Here is a 14,450-nt window from a genome sequence, read left to right as displayed (position 1 = left end):
AAAGACACCTACATGTTAAAAAACCTGAGATTTCTGAAACAAACAAAAAAAAATTGTCTGATGTACTATTAATTTTTATTAAATAAAGGATGTGTGTGTGTGTGTGTGTGAGTGTTGGGGGGAGGAGTGAACTACTGTAAGACGTGACAATAAAAAAACAGTTCAAATATACCATTCTGTGTGTAATGAATCTATGTAAGAGATTCACTTTTTACAAAAAACAGTTGGAAAAAAAAATTACATTTTGCTAGTATTCAAATGTACCAGTATTATGATGTGCCTGCATTCAAGTGAAAAACCAGGAGCCATTGTTTCTTTTAAATTTATTAAAGTTTGATGTTGCATACATAGAAAGTATCTAGAAAGCTACAAAATATCTAGTGTTGTCAAGAAGGCATCATAATGTCACGGAGCAAAGACAAGACCATGAGAAGAACACAGAAACAGCACAGCTTCTTTTCTCTCCGTTGCTCCGACACTCATGAGTAGGAAAACATATCACACATCTGTACCAAGAAAAGGCTAAGATATACTTTTATACAAAACACCTTTACACAAAAGAACAACAAAGATCTGCAGACATAAACCAAAGTAAGTGAACGTGAGCCGTTTCAAAAATCACTTTAAAGCCATCATCGTCAGGGATGATCATACAATAGAAAGGTACCAGTACCCTGTCTGAAAATCAAAATTACAAATAAGAGCTAAACTGCTGATATGTTTGTAGCATGATTGAACATAGCTCTTTATGCCTGTCTGTCTATTTTCCCTTAAAAATAGTCCAGCAGATGTTAGTCCCATCAGAGCCATCAGTCCTGTTTTAGTGCTTATATGTCAGCAGTGCAGCAGTGACAACATTACCATCAGAATGAGCCTCAGCATACAGACGATGTCATCACAGGACAAAGCATACAGGTACAATAAGAAAAAAACACTTCACTACAGAGTGTGCTCAATAAATGTGAAAAGATACACAGAGTAAACATACAAACAGAGGCTGTTAGAGCTCCATGCTGTCCACAGGACTGTGGCAAAAATACTGAACTAAATAAGTGCATCCTCCAGAGATATTGTCTGTAATTATTTAATAATTCTTTTATTAAAGTTCTTCCAACTGAATAAAATCTCTGTAAGAAACTGTAAAAGGTTTAAGTAATTAAGAACCTTATAGTCTTAAGTATTAGCTTTGATGATCCACTCACACTGCAGCAGCAGCAGCTGTAAAAAAGTTTGGACACAAATCCCAGTTTAACTAGAAAACAGTCCTGTATGTGATTTTAGATTTCATGCTGTTAAATAAACGTTTATATAAGAGCCACACAATTGTGTCTGTATCACTAAAGGAAAACCCAACATTTTATTTTTATTTAAATATTCCCCGTGTCTCAAAGAGCGGTCACTGCAACAAGACTACTGCAGTTTTTCTAACAATCTGCTTGCAAACACTTGAACCTGCAAGTGTGCACTAAACATACCACTTCGGTGTTTTTGCGTTCTGCTTGCAGTCAGCGGGGTCTAAAAATGAAACTCTAAAGCGAGGAAATCAATTTTCTTCAAACATTTTTTTTAACTGATTAATATCCTAATTAAGAATTATTTATCCATTATCTATATTTCTCCTGCTGTCAATCAGTCCTCAGTCCTTTAAAAAAGGCAATGTGGTGATTGGTGTCACTTGTGTCCTGTATTTGGTTTAGCAACATTGATTTTTTTTTTTTTTTCATGTTTAATCTTTTTGAAGCTGGAAATTTGAAACCAAAGGCACTTCCTCGCTACCAAACAGAATACTACAAGAGATTCTCCCGATTCTTTTTGGTCTTCTGCAACAGGAAAGGCAGCTGTTATGTGGTTGTATTACACTCATAGAAAATGATTAGAAACTCTTCTCCTGGCTTACAAATCTATCTGAACTTAAGTGTACTGCGTCTTAAAAAACAAAACTGGATTTCTAGGAGTGCACTGATTTGATGAAGTGTAATTTAAGACATTGTAGGAGTAGCATATTGTTGTTTTAGCCCGTTTCACTCACAAAACCAACTTTAGACCTAAGCAGAAGTAATGAGTACATTCTAAGGCACTGTACACTTACACTTTGGCTGATTGTACAGAATAAACACTGCAAACAAAACAAGTCTAGTGTATGACAGTTCACAGTTTTTATGGCATCTTTTGGAGTTCACGAACAGCTTTATTAGGTTTAAGGCTTAAGATGGGAGCAGGCAACAGAAACGTGTGAACTCAACGGGAATGTCTTGCACCCCTAATCCAGGGTGTGCCAACTCAGTGATCTGTAGTGTCAGGATACTTTAACCTGTGGTTTTGTAAAAGTTGAAGCATCACTAAGGCGAGTCATGTTATGTGTATTTTAACTTGTCTAGAACATCAAGAGTTATCCTATCAATTGTCACACAGGAAATGTTTGTTTTCAAAAATGTGACTCTTAGTAGCCAAGTGGATCATACAGTGCCTGGGAAAGTATTTATAACCCATAAACTTTCTCTCATTTTCTTACATTTCATCAAAATGTATTCCGTTCCTTCTATTCTCATTCATTTAAATGAAAACAGTGAAATCCATTTCCTTCAGAATTCACCTCATTAGTGTGTAATTTAATTTGAGTAAAAGAGAGCATGGTCTAACAGTAAACCTGCAAAGACATGGCTGTCCACCTGAACAGTCAGGCATTTAAAGGAAAGCATTGCTCAAAGAAGTAGAAATCACAGCAAAGGTAAAATAAACTATTGACAGAAAATCAGCAAATTTTCCTTTTATAGAAAAATGTCAAGAAGAAATTCAATGCTGAAAGACTCTTATAAGAAGTCTTGTCTAAAGGTTCCAACAAGGTTTTGGGGGACATAGCAAACATGAGAAGGGACTCTGATATGATGTGACCAGAATCAAACCTTTTTGGCTAACTAGCAAAATGACAAGCTGCTGCCATCATGTTGGTAGCAGTATCATGATGTACAGATGATTTTCTTCAGTAAGAAAAGGGAAGCTGGTTAAAACTGATGGGAGGATGGATGGGGCAAAACGGGGGACAAAACCTGCTGAAGGCTTCAAAAGACTTGAGGCTGGGATGGAGGTTCACAGTCCAACCGGATAACAACACTAAACCTACAGCCAGAATTAAAATTGTATAAATCAAACAAATGTCCAAATAAATGGCCCAGTCAAATTTAAGATGTAGAAACTACAGAAACTCTGTGGCAAGACTTGGAAAATAGTCCATCGAATCCCCAAAAGAGTTGCAGCTGTATCTACACTGAAAGGCATTTCATAAAGTTTTGACTCATGAGAGAAATTAAATGCAAGACACACTTTTCAGATTGTTAACCAGTTTTAAAACAGAGTACCCCTTTCCTTAAACTGCACAGCTATGCACTAACTTATGTTGTTGAAGTTTGTAGTTTTATTTGTAACAAAATGTTAAAAAGTTCAAGAGAGATAAACACTTTTGTAAGACACTGTAAGCACACTAGATATATTTTTGCAATTTCACAGTGTATTTCCTTGTTGGTGTTTGAGATCTGGAGTGCTTTAAGAATATATACACATTTTTACAACCATACGTTTTCAGCCACTGTGTTGATATATTTGGAGTGTTAGTTGTGTTTCTTTGGGAAGTCTATTTTGCTGTGAAAACATGATTTTCTACATTATGTACTCTTGACAAATTATGAAGCACAGATTTACAAAACATCCTCAACACGAACTGTACAGACCATCACAGGCTGCAAGTTCTTTTTCCCCTTAGTCTACATAACAAAGCAGAAAAAGACAACACATATATTTCCATTTAACAAATAAATCTTGATTATTTTTGGAACAACCAACTAAACACATTTAAAAATGAAAATTTCCATAAATCTCCCATTAAAACATAAAACAACTGTACCATATTTCACAGCTGCGGTCAACAACAAATACAACAAACTTATGACAAACTGACTTTACCTCTTCCCTCAAACAAAGAGCCTTGAAAAGCTGACGTCCACGCAGAGGCACTGCCACTTGTTTTGAGGTTGATACGTCTATGAAGATAGAAATGTATAAAACGGAGAGAGCTTTCATTCCTTTACCAGTCTGTAGATATGATGCTGGGCTCCGTGCTCGCTGTTTGACACTTCAAACACGCAAGCCATACATAGCAACGTCTCCTGGGTCGCCCTATTTGACACCACCTGCAACAGAAAACGTAAATCCTTTTCTAGTGGAGCAGCGCTAAGAAACAGAAAAATCATCAAGAGAACCAAGAGCTGAGATATTGTGAGCGTGGTTATTCTGTGGGAACTTCCGCTCCCTTCCCAAATCCAAAAGCATGCATGTCGTATCACACTTTCTGAATATTATTTAAAGAGCAGAAACAGAAACTACATTTAAATTATTCTTCAACAGGCTAAGAAAATTGTTGTATTACCCAATTTCTTCTAAAACATTTCAGATATTCCCTTGGAAGTTTTGCTTTGCAGTTTTAAAATAGTTTGAATTGGGAATTTTCTGATTCTAGTACAGGTACCACGTCTAGATCAAGTCATTTTTTAATACTGAAATTAAAGTCTTGTATTAACTCAGCTTCTAATATCTGCATTTGGTGTAAGTTACTCTATTTGATCAAAAGCTGACTCCCCAGAAAGCCATTTGGTCACCTTTTGTGCAACCAGTTTTTAAAAGTCAAATTTTTTGGACAATTGCAAAACATTATTAGGTCAATGTAAGAGATATAGGTTTTCTCCACGAAGAACATTTTATTGGCTGGTGCATCTTCCTTTTTTAATGTAACCTCTTCTGAAAGCTGTGTATGAAGGTAAATGTGTTTGTACGTTTTTTTTAATTAACCAAAACTTCACTAAAATATGCTCCTAAGTGCATTGTGTTGAAAATATTTAAAATGACGCTGTAACTGAATTAAGTCTCTGGAACCTGAGTTTGACACTCGACAATCAACAGATTTTGACGTTGAATTATGTTCAAAGACAAAAAGCCTTTGTGTCAAGTCCATCAGGAGTTAATAATGACGGTGGGAATTTCTTATGAAAATTGACAGGAAAGCAAGATTTATGTTTGCATTTATGTGCAGACTTTTTAAGTAAATGGTCTATAATATTTGATTAGCCAATAAACTGTCTGTTAAAGTTAGAATATAGTTTTCCTTAAATTGCATATACTATTTATTGTATTTCTTACTCTGGGGTTACATCTTTTGCAATTTGAAATCTAATTACAACCTGCTTAAAATAATGCAAAATCGAAATGCATGCAGTTTCTTGCCCTGTTGCAAGAGTTTGAGCATGAAATCTCCAACAGGGATTCAACAATTCAGCTTGTTAGGTTCTGATAACTCAGACTGAGCCATGTCTCTGCTGATATGGAGTTTCACTTTAACACCTTTGTAAATTTTATATGTTTATCTCACTGTGGCAGTGGGAACAACTGCATATAAACACAAAATAAGAAAATTCACTGAGCACTCAAAAACCGAGTGCTTGTGTAAAAATTTAAGAGGGTAATAGAGTTAAAAATAATGTAATAGTTAAATAATACAATTGAAGAGGGCACCAGGCAGAGGTTAAAAAAAAAAGAAGCTAATTCATAAATTAAAGATCCAAGAAGAATACTTGTGTCCTGCTGAGAAGTCTTACAGCAGAATTTTCTCTTACATGGACAAAAATACTGCATTTTGCCCTTAGATGGCACTGTGCTGTTTCACTACGTTATCAGCACACCATAAAAATGAGTTGGCATGTACAGCCAACTCATTGATGAGATTATTGGAATGAGCAGTAAAATATCCGCTTACAGACTTCCTCTCCTTTATCTACTTATCAGTATCTCATAACTTGCTGAAACAAATAGTTTCAATATAAAGTTATTAATTGTTTTAGGCCATCACTTTGGCCAAGACTCACAATAAGAACCAGAAACTAGGAAACTTGTCCTCACATCTAATAAGACAAAAATGTAAAATAATGGATTTGGTTTGTGGGTTAACACTAAGTTTTTTTGTAAGTCAGTAGATCAATTTGCTAAATTCTGTATTTATCACTGATTCTTAGGGACAAAAGTGATCTCATGAAAATACCTTGGGGTGCAATGATACCGCCATGTTTTCTTGGCAAAAGTAATATCTTTAAAATTAACTTAAACTAAAAAGTTACTGAGCCTGAGGAGTGAGAAGAAGTTCTTGAGTAACAAAGTCCATTCAATTTGTTGAAGCTAGAAGCTGTTAAACACTTTCGGAGTCAGTAATCTTTGGCCAGGGTGGCAAGCTGGTGTTTAGAAAAAAATAAAATATATCCTCTCTTGCATTTATTGTCTAGGTGGGAGGCAGGTTAATTATTATTTTACCACTGTTTCTAATACCCCATGGGGCCCTGTTTTTAGCAAAACTCATAAAATGCTTCATAAAAAGAGACCCTGGTTATTGTTTTGCATACGCACACACAAATATCGATCTACGCCTGTCTTTTAATTATTTTTTCTGCCTTAATTATTTCTTTGTGGTTAATGACACTTAAGACCCCTAATAGCAGGAGTTCCTGCCCTCTCTTATCCTCCCTTTCCCTTTCAGATAATGAGACTCCTGGGACGGAGTTTCATCCTCTGTGGAATGAGAGGAATGTCAGAGCGGCAAAAATGACAGCTGGAACCGCCGACAAAACATCCTGACTGAGAAAAGAGGAAGAATGAGTCTGGGGGAGAGTCAGGGAGGTGCTAACCAATAAGATGGTGAAGTTTTCCAGGACACTGTTCATCATGTATTTCTCTGGGAGATGTTTTAGCTTGTGGATGAAGTTGATCATGTATTCACACATCGGAGACCTGCTTATCCGGTAGACAAAGCGTCCATTCTCAAACTGCGCATATTCAGTCTGTGGAAAGGAAAAGAGAATTTAAAGCTGGGACATATAGTAAATAAATATGATGAAAAACCAAAAACAAATTCACTGCAATAATAATTCAACTTGACCCAGAGGAAAAAAAGTTCATACCTCTACTTTCTCAACAACCTGCTTTCCAAAGGAGCAAACCTTTGTCGAACATGTTATGGAAATGTTCTCTGAGCTTTCATACTGGCTGGTCACCCCATAAAATGATCCGGTGTCATCTTGAATGTTACAGTTTAGATCAGCCTGAGGGAAAAAAAAAAGGACAGAATGATCATCTTTTTTAAGGTTCAAATAGGTAAAAGACTGGTCATTTGGTCTTTATAGGTCAACAAATGGCCAGTAGAAAGCCTAAACTTGCCCATTTGTACAGTTAGAACGACGAGATTTGTTTCAATGTGAGACTAAAATATTAACTTTTACACATTTTTAACAGGAGCGTCAATAAATGTAGAGGGTTCTGTATTTCTTACATGTCTGCAAGGGTTTGTTTTTCTATCAGGATCTCTCACATTGTATGAAATATTATGTATATTAAATATTATTTACATAGTCATTGGTTACGACATAAAACATCACTATGTTAATTTATGGAAAAACTGACAAAAATGCTATTTATAAACATACGCACATAGCAGATATTGATCGCAGATCTCTTGGGATTATTAATATGCACTGAATTAAAGTTTTCAGCATGTAAGCATGTAAATGCATCCAACCCGAAGAAGGCATCATCTAACAAGAACTAAATGAAGTTACATTAGAGGATTGATTTCTGAGGACGAATGGGACGGATCCTGGAGGGCAGCCTTTCTGTGCCCCAAACATCCTGTTCATTATGGGCACAAAAAGAGGAGACATTCTCCCAACAACATTCTCCTCCTTCATTAAGCAAAGCAGCTACACGTTCATTATTTCGCAGATTCTGTCGTTCATTTGAAATTCAGATTCGTCGGTCACTTCAAAAGGAATTCGAGGGGACTTAGTCCAAGTGCATACGGGGGCTACTTTGTTGGCCGCCGCTTGTTAGCATTTTGCATCAGGGAGGAAATACATACAATGTTTAAACAGCCATTAGGAGTGCAACCAGGTCACTCCATTGTTAGGAGATATTACACTGAATTAGCGAGAGCTTTGATCAAAAGGCTCTCCTGCTATGCAAGTCCAAATATAGCACAGTGCATTCTGCAAACATTAAGGGAGCAATCTTCTCTGTGCAGCCTGATTACTCCAAATCACCAAATACAAACTTGAACAAAGTGATACAGAACAGGATCTTTTTTTTTTTTTACATTAACAATAATTACATGTATGATTCTAAATTGCATTTAATAACCTTAAAAATGTGCATTGTATTTTCACACTTACCCAAAATTTGATGAGAAAAAAGGAATTCTGAGGACCTTTTCCATACAGCTCCTTCAATCCTCCTGTCTTTTCAGGAAATTTATCGTAAATCTGACGAATGTCCACCGACTCAAGCAAGGCGTCACTGTAGGAATGATTTGTCTGTCCGATGTGTACAAACAGGTGCTTGTTGTACTAAAAGAGCAAAGAAGTCATATTTTATTCATAAAAAAATTTGCAATTGAAGGCATTAAAAATATATTATTTGATATAATAAAGACTCAGAAAATAAAGAACTATCTTTTCTACAGTGTTTTAAAATGTATTTTCCCTTTTAAAGAATTCATGTTAGTTAAATATATCAGATCAGCCAAAGGCAACCTAAATAAATGCAAAATAAAGTTTCCAAATGGGAAAAAAGTTTCAAAACCAACCTTGCCTATAAGTGAAAAGTAATTGCTCTACAAACCTAGTAAATGTTTGAGGCATTAGGTGATGTTGAGCATTCAATAACTTGCAACCAGATTTTTAAATGGCTGTGGAGAAATTGTGGTCCCTCTTTGCCGAACTGTTTTATTTTAGAAACAGTGGAGGGGTTTTTCATTATAAACATTATTTAATATTATTTTATGCTTTGTCCCCAAGTTTAAAACTCCTTAGTCGTCATGAGGACACTGTGTCCTTAAGGACCCGTTGACAAATGTTTTGAGGGTGATAGTGAAAGGGTTAGATCAATGTCTACGACATGCAGCTTTCATGAGAAATGAAACGTTTTAGATCCTTCAGCTTTATGCAAAATAAATGACTATAAGCAAACATGAGACACAAGCCAGGTAACGATTGGCAAATCCAAGTTCTACATAAATTTAAACTGGCTTTAAAAAAGATGCTTTAACAAAGCGGATTAATCTAAAATCATTATGTGCTGCTGCAAAGCAGACTTTACCCTGCTCAGCCTGTTTTGGCCTCCACACAGCTGAATGCTTTTCTGGGAAAATATTTTCTCTTCATTCACAGAGAGAAGCTAGTTGCTGTCTGATACAAGGTGGGAATGAAAACTAGAAGTCAAGTCTTTAGGTACACAATTCTCCTCACCGAGTCTTGGTCTCTCTGTTGCTCTAAGAAGGCGGAGAACTCCACTAGTCGGAGTTTGGATGTGCCGATGGAGCGGCCCTGCCATGCTGGAGCTGTGGGAGCTGGAGCAGTGGCAGATTCATAGCCTGCAAATACAGAAGGATGGCCAGAGTTTCATCTCCTCTCTGAAATGTTTCACAGTAAATACTAAACACGTTCATGATTAAAGAATCGCTGTCCTCTTTCAGTGAAAAGGCAAATTAATTTATGAGTTACAGCTTACAAGTTGAAAGCTTGAAAATCAATAGAGGAAATGATTCTTTGTGTTATCTCATGTTTGTACCAAAGGAAGCCGTGGAGTAACCAAGTGTCCTGAACACTCTGATCAATCTAAAACAGGAAGCTATACATTCACCTAAATTAAAAGGTTTTATTTGTACAAATATACAACTATGAAATTGTACAACTGTGACCAAATATGTATAGATTTTTTTTGGCTTTTCACACATATTTACAGAGAAGTGAAAGTAAGTGTGAAGGACACTTCACTCCTGAAGTCACAGACATATTTATTAAACATCAGTGTGGATATAAAGATGGACCACTTTATTCAGTTTAGTGAAGCTGAAACCTGCAGTGTACAGTTGGTTTCATCGCTTGCACAAGATATTAAAACATTTCTGTATTCAAAGCAATAATCAATTTATATTTCTTTTCATTTAAACATAAAAAAATATTCAGGAAGTATCTGCCTATCAGAACTAAATGGTTTTATGGACTGAAAATACACTGTTAAAATTTTTTTAACACAACATAATTTACTAAATTGGGTTAGAGTAAAGATAAATTAATTTTTATTCTATATGTTCACAGTTTAAAAATGACAGATGTATGACCATTATTTATAGAGTTGATCCGTACTTGAAATGGCTGTTGTGACCGCTGGCTGGATTGGATATGGTTGCTGGGTAAAAGGCTTTATACTGAAAAAGGAAAGCACAGGTTTCAGTGAAAAGAGCTCTACGGAGGCATGAAATGTATAACAATAGATTAAATGTTTTTGACATTTATTTATGAGACTTACTCTTGTGAGGATCCCGGCTGCCCAGCTGATATCATACCCTGCCATAACTGGAGAATGAAGAAACATAAATCATCAAAGTAAGCCCAACTGTGGGCATCTGATACATGCAACATCAAAAAGGCTCCTAATCTTCACTGATTACAGTTATCTTGACTAGCACTCCTTCTCATCATGCGTTTATCAGATTGGAACAGTGGTGTGTAATGTGATTTGGCCAGAGTGTTGATGGAGTTGGCCCCACTGCTGCCCTGGGTGAAGTGGGACAGAATGGATCAATAACAGGCTACTGGTGAAGTTCTTACCCCTGCTCCTGGAAAGGCAGGCCGAGGGATGCCTGGCAGGCCAAGTTTGTTGTGAATCGCCGTGGCAGAGACGATCTGAGCCGAGGACATGGAGGCCATGCTCTGGAGGGCTTTGTCCTTCACGGCTTGGTCCTTTAAGGGCAGTCACAAAAGGCTTAGCACTCGCACAGGAGAGAGTTGGGGAGCTTGGGGCACATGTTGGTGAGGTAGCAAGAAACAGAGTCTAACTGCACATTGAAAGCACCAATGTGCTTACACAGTAAGCACATTGAAAGAAGCACCATCAGCATTGCCATGCTACTGAAAGTCTTGATTTTTTTTTTTAAAGGTATGCGCTAAACAATAGCTTTGAAATTCCAAGATATGACAGCAGGGAGTGGTATGCAGTGGAATTAAATTTTACTTGATGACTAATCTTCAATGGAAATATTTTTAAAATGCTCATTCAGAAGCACCCATCTGAAGGTTACATTTGTCTGCATGTCAAAACTCATCACATAAAAACATCTCAAAGAATTTCTGAAGTAAACTTGAAGGTCATCAACTCCACTTCAGTAAGATTAATAAAAACCTGGACGCTGGGCGACTCAGATGTTGTGCAGAGGCTATAGTCCTCAACATGGTTGTCTGGAGTTCAAATCCCAGTATCAGGCCTTTTGCTGTATGCCTTTCACTTCTCTCTTCACCCTATGTCTTGGCAATTTATCAATAAACAAAGGCCATTAGTGCCAAGAAATCTATAGAAAAAAAGAGATTATTAAAGAGTAATGATATAAGTTTGCTTCTTTTGTTTGGTCTCTACTCTACAGGTTTGGAAGTAATTAAGGTAGGCTAATCACTTAACTAATGTAAACATTATACCAAGTTAATATTCAATTAAATTGTACAATATTTATAGATATAAATGCTGCAGTAGCGTGTGCCTGTTGGAACAGTGGAAAGTCCATGCAGACCTATTGGTGTCAGAAGCTTCATGTAGGCATGCTGGCAGTGGATGTCAGTGTAGCGGAGTGATGACACAAAGAGGCACCAATAAACACAAAAAACAGTGCAGAAACTATTGCGTCACTATGACTGCAGCACAAATGCAAAATTAGCAGCAACACACAAAGCAGCATTTAAATAAAGCAGAAACTGCAACTCAGAAATGAAAATAAATACTCACCATGCTCGTAACCTAAATGCAAAGAACAAGGTTTCATTGTAAGCTTATCAAAATAATGCAGATACCATTACAATTCAAAATTTAAATTTCAGATACGCATTAAAAAATAACATTTTACTTAAAATGTAATTAATAATTCAATTAAATGTAAAACCTTAACTACAGAACAAGTGTGCAAGTATGCACGCAAGTGTCAGGAACACTCAGGAACAAAAGGGTAATGAAATTTGTATTTACAAATTAGCCTTAGCCTTTGTAGTTAAAGTCTTGCTCTATAATTTCCTGATCAGTAGTCATCACTCAAGACAAAACAGAGCAGTAACATAATGACTGTAATTTTACTGAAATGCAACAGAAAAGAGCAGAGGCAGCGGGTTTTGATGCTGCCTAAATGAAGGGTACACTTGGATTTCTCTTTGCTGCTGAACACTAATTTGCTTTAAATGAAAAAAAAAGACAGGGATTCATACAAAAGCTGTCTGTTTTTCTTCAGCCGCCTGTGCCCCTCAAAGGGCAGCCACTGATGTAGCTAGTGGCTCTTTTCCCCACACACACACATTCACGCACACAGATTAATGAGGGGTCATTAATTCGTGCTGAATACAAGGAGAGGAGCAAAGTGTGAAAGTCAAAATGTATAGTCCCAGGAAAAGGTGGAAATTACACACGGGTAAAGTGCCCTTTGATATAAAAAATACCTTAAATACCCGTTGGTATTATTTAAGATTACTTATTTCACAATGTGCTTCTCCCATTTTATTCTGCCTTTCTGAAAAGTCTTTCTTCGTGACTTTAACAGATTTCACCATTTCTGAAATAACTGTCATCTGAAATGACGACATCTGAACTGAGAGGAAGGAAAGCGGCTGACAGCCATTGCATTGTGAGAACCTGGTGTTAACAGATTGGGGACAAAAAGGACAAGAACAAATAAAAAGGGCATTTCAGAAAGAGTCAGCTTCCCAGCAATTCTCCGTTCTAAATGTGCACCAGTGAGACTCCCGGCAGCCAAGAAAAGTTGGGTTACTCTTTTAAAGGAAGTGGAGGAATACGGTCTTCTTCATTTTATTACTAAACACATACACTTCCTCCCTTTCTGTGCCCCAGCTTTTTTAATGAAGTCCGCTTGGGAAGAAATGTACACAGGCAGTTTTCTGCACAGAGTCAGCGCTCAGCCACTCACCAACAGCCAATGCCAGCATGCTTCACAACATGTTCACTAAACACAGATAGATTAAAAATTAGAGCCCTGGACTGTTCCACAATTATATTTAAACCCAAACCAATTAAGAAACTTGAACATACCCTTATCGTTTTTTTTAACGATTAGCAATTTCACTAAAGTGAAAAAACTGTCTCACTCCAAGAGACATTGGTGATCAGTAGGACGCGTTTCATTTTTTAATATGAAACTCTTAATTTATTCAGGGTTTTGTTTTTTCATAAAACACAAATAAAGTCAATATCATTCTGTGGTACTTTGTGTCAAAATTTATAGTTTTAAACTGTGAAGTAGGAGGTTTTTTTTTTTTTTACTTCAGTTAGCTCGATGTTGATTCTTGGTTTCAATTAAATAAGCTTAAAGATTTAAAAGATGTCAATATACCAAAATAAAACAACACTATTAAATTTAACATTACCACAATATCCCTATTAAAAAAATCAATATTCTTGACTGTTTGCATTACATTAAATATTATATACCGGTAATATATTTATAATATATATCCATCAAATATATGGTAATATATTTGAAAATACTTGATTTTTAATGCTGCAGAAAATGTTTTAGGAGAAAATTTGTTAGTCAGTAAGAAACTACAACTAATCTGTTTTACTGCCAAAACAGTAAATGTGGACAGATGCGTTTTTATTAAACCATGTTGTTGAGATGAAAATAAATGTATTTTTTTCCTCTCGCTGGATTGTTTATCAGGCTTCACTATTAGCAAGAACCCAGAGAAGAATTAAAGTAATACTGTTTATTCATATATTTGTTTACTTATCACAGATCACATTTTTATCATAAAATTCACTTAACACATATATCTTGTCCAACTAGTGTGCAGCCAAAACCAGTAATTCAATGGTAGTCAATTGAAGTTGATTCAACCTTGTAAATTTTCAGTGTTATTAGCTTTGGTAGCTAACCTCCTTAAATTTAGCTTAAATGGAGTGATGGGTGGCATTCCTCTAAAAACAAATCTCGACTGCCTGTAGTTTCCGAAAGCAAAGTGACTGTCATAGCTGCCAGTTTTTTAAATAAATAAATAAAAATTAACTTCCAAATATCCGTTCATTTGGATAATATATATACAAATAATAATAATTTCATTATTGCTTGACAAATTTTAAATTGATGTGCAGCTGCTGTTGAAGCAATGGTCCGTAAAGGGAAACCAACAGAAACACCTCACAGGGCGGACAGTGAAAGCATGACCAGGTGAGAAGATGAGCAAGAAATTGAAGGGACGTCAGAAAAGGCTGAACAGGTAACAGTCAGCAGAGGGTCAGGGATTACAGGGAACCAGAGGACCATGCATTCACTCCGTCACCACAGGAACAGGAAGTTTAAGATGCACAGCAACCAA

General features: G+C 36.3%; 1 protein-coding gene across 9 annotated transcripts in view; it reads right to left on the bottom strand.

The window, feature by feature from the left end:
• Positions 1 to 306: 306 nt before the first annotated feature.
• The window catches only part of tead1b (TEA domain family member 1b), a 49,493-nt gene continuing 35,349 nt past the window's right edge, over positions 307 to 14,450 (bottom strand). For 6 of the 9 annotated variants that reach the window (XM_032560564.1, XM_032560567.1, XM_032560569.1 and 3 more), the window contains 9 exons: positions 11,860 to 11,871; positions 10,695 to 10,826; positions 10,393 to 10,439; positions 10,230 to 10,291; positions 9,330 to 9,454; positions 8,256 to 8,429; positions 6,993 to 7,133; positions 6,720 to 6,872; positions 307 to 4,184 (listed from right to left, as the gene is read on the bottom strand). In XM_032560564.1, the coding sequence (XP_032416455.1) occupies positions 4,071 to 4,184; positions 6,720 to 6,872; positions 6,993 to 7,133; positions 8,256 to 8,429; positions 9,330 to 9,454; positions 10,230 to 10,291; positions 10,393 to 10,439; positions 10,695 to 10,826; positions 11,860 to 11,871 (960 nt within the window). In that variant the 3' untranslated portion in view covers positions 307 to 4,070. The remainder of the gene's footprint in view (positions 4,185 to 6,719; positions 6,873 to 6,992; positions 7,134 to 8,255; positions 8,430 to 9,329; positions 9,455 to 10,229; positions 10,292 to 10,392; positions 10,440 to 10,694; positions 10,827 to 11,859; positions 11,872 to 14,450) is intronic. The other 3 variants (XM_032560566.1, XM_032560568.1, XM_032560571.1) reach the window with 1 other exon arrangement.

Source organism: Xiphophorus hellerii, chromosome 4 (assembly GCF_003331165.1).
Source record: "Xiphophorus hellerii strain 12219 chromosome 4, Xiphophorus_hellerii-4.1, whole genome shotgun sequence".
Classification (NCBI taxonomy): Eukaryota; Metazoa; Chordata; class Actinopteri; order Cyprinodontiformes; family Poeciliidae; genus Xiphophorus; species Xiphophorus hellerii.
This window is presented reverse-complemented; position numbering and strand designations above follow the sequence as displayed.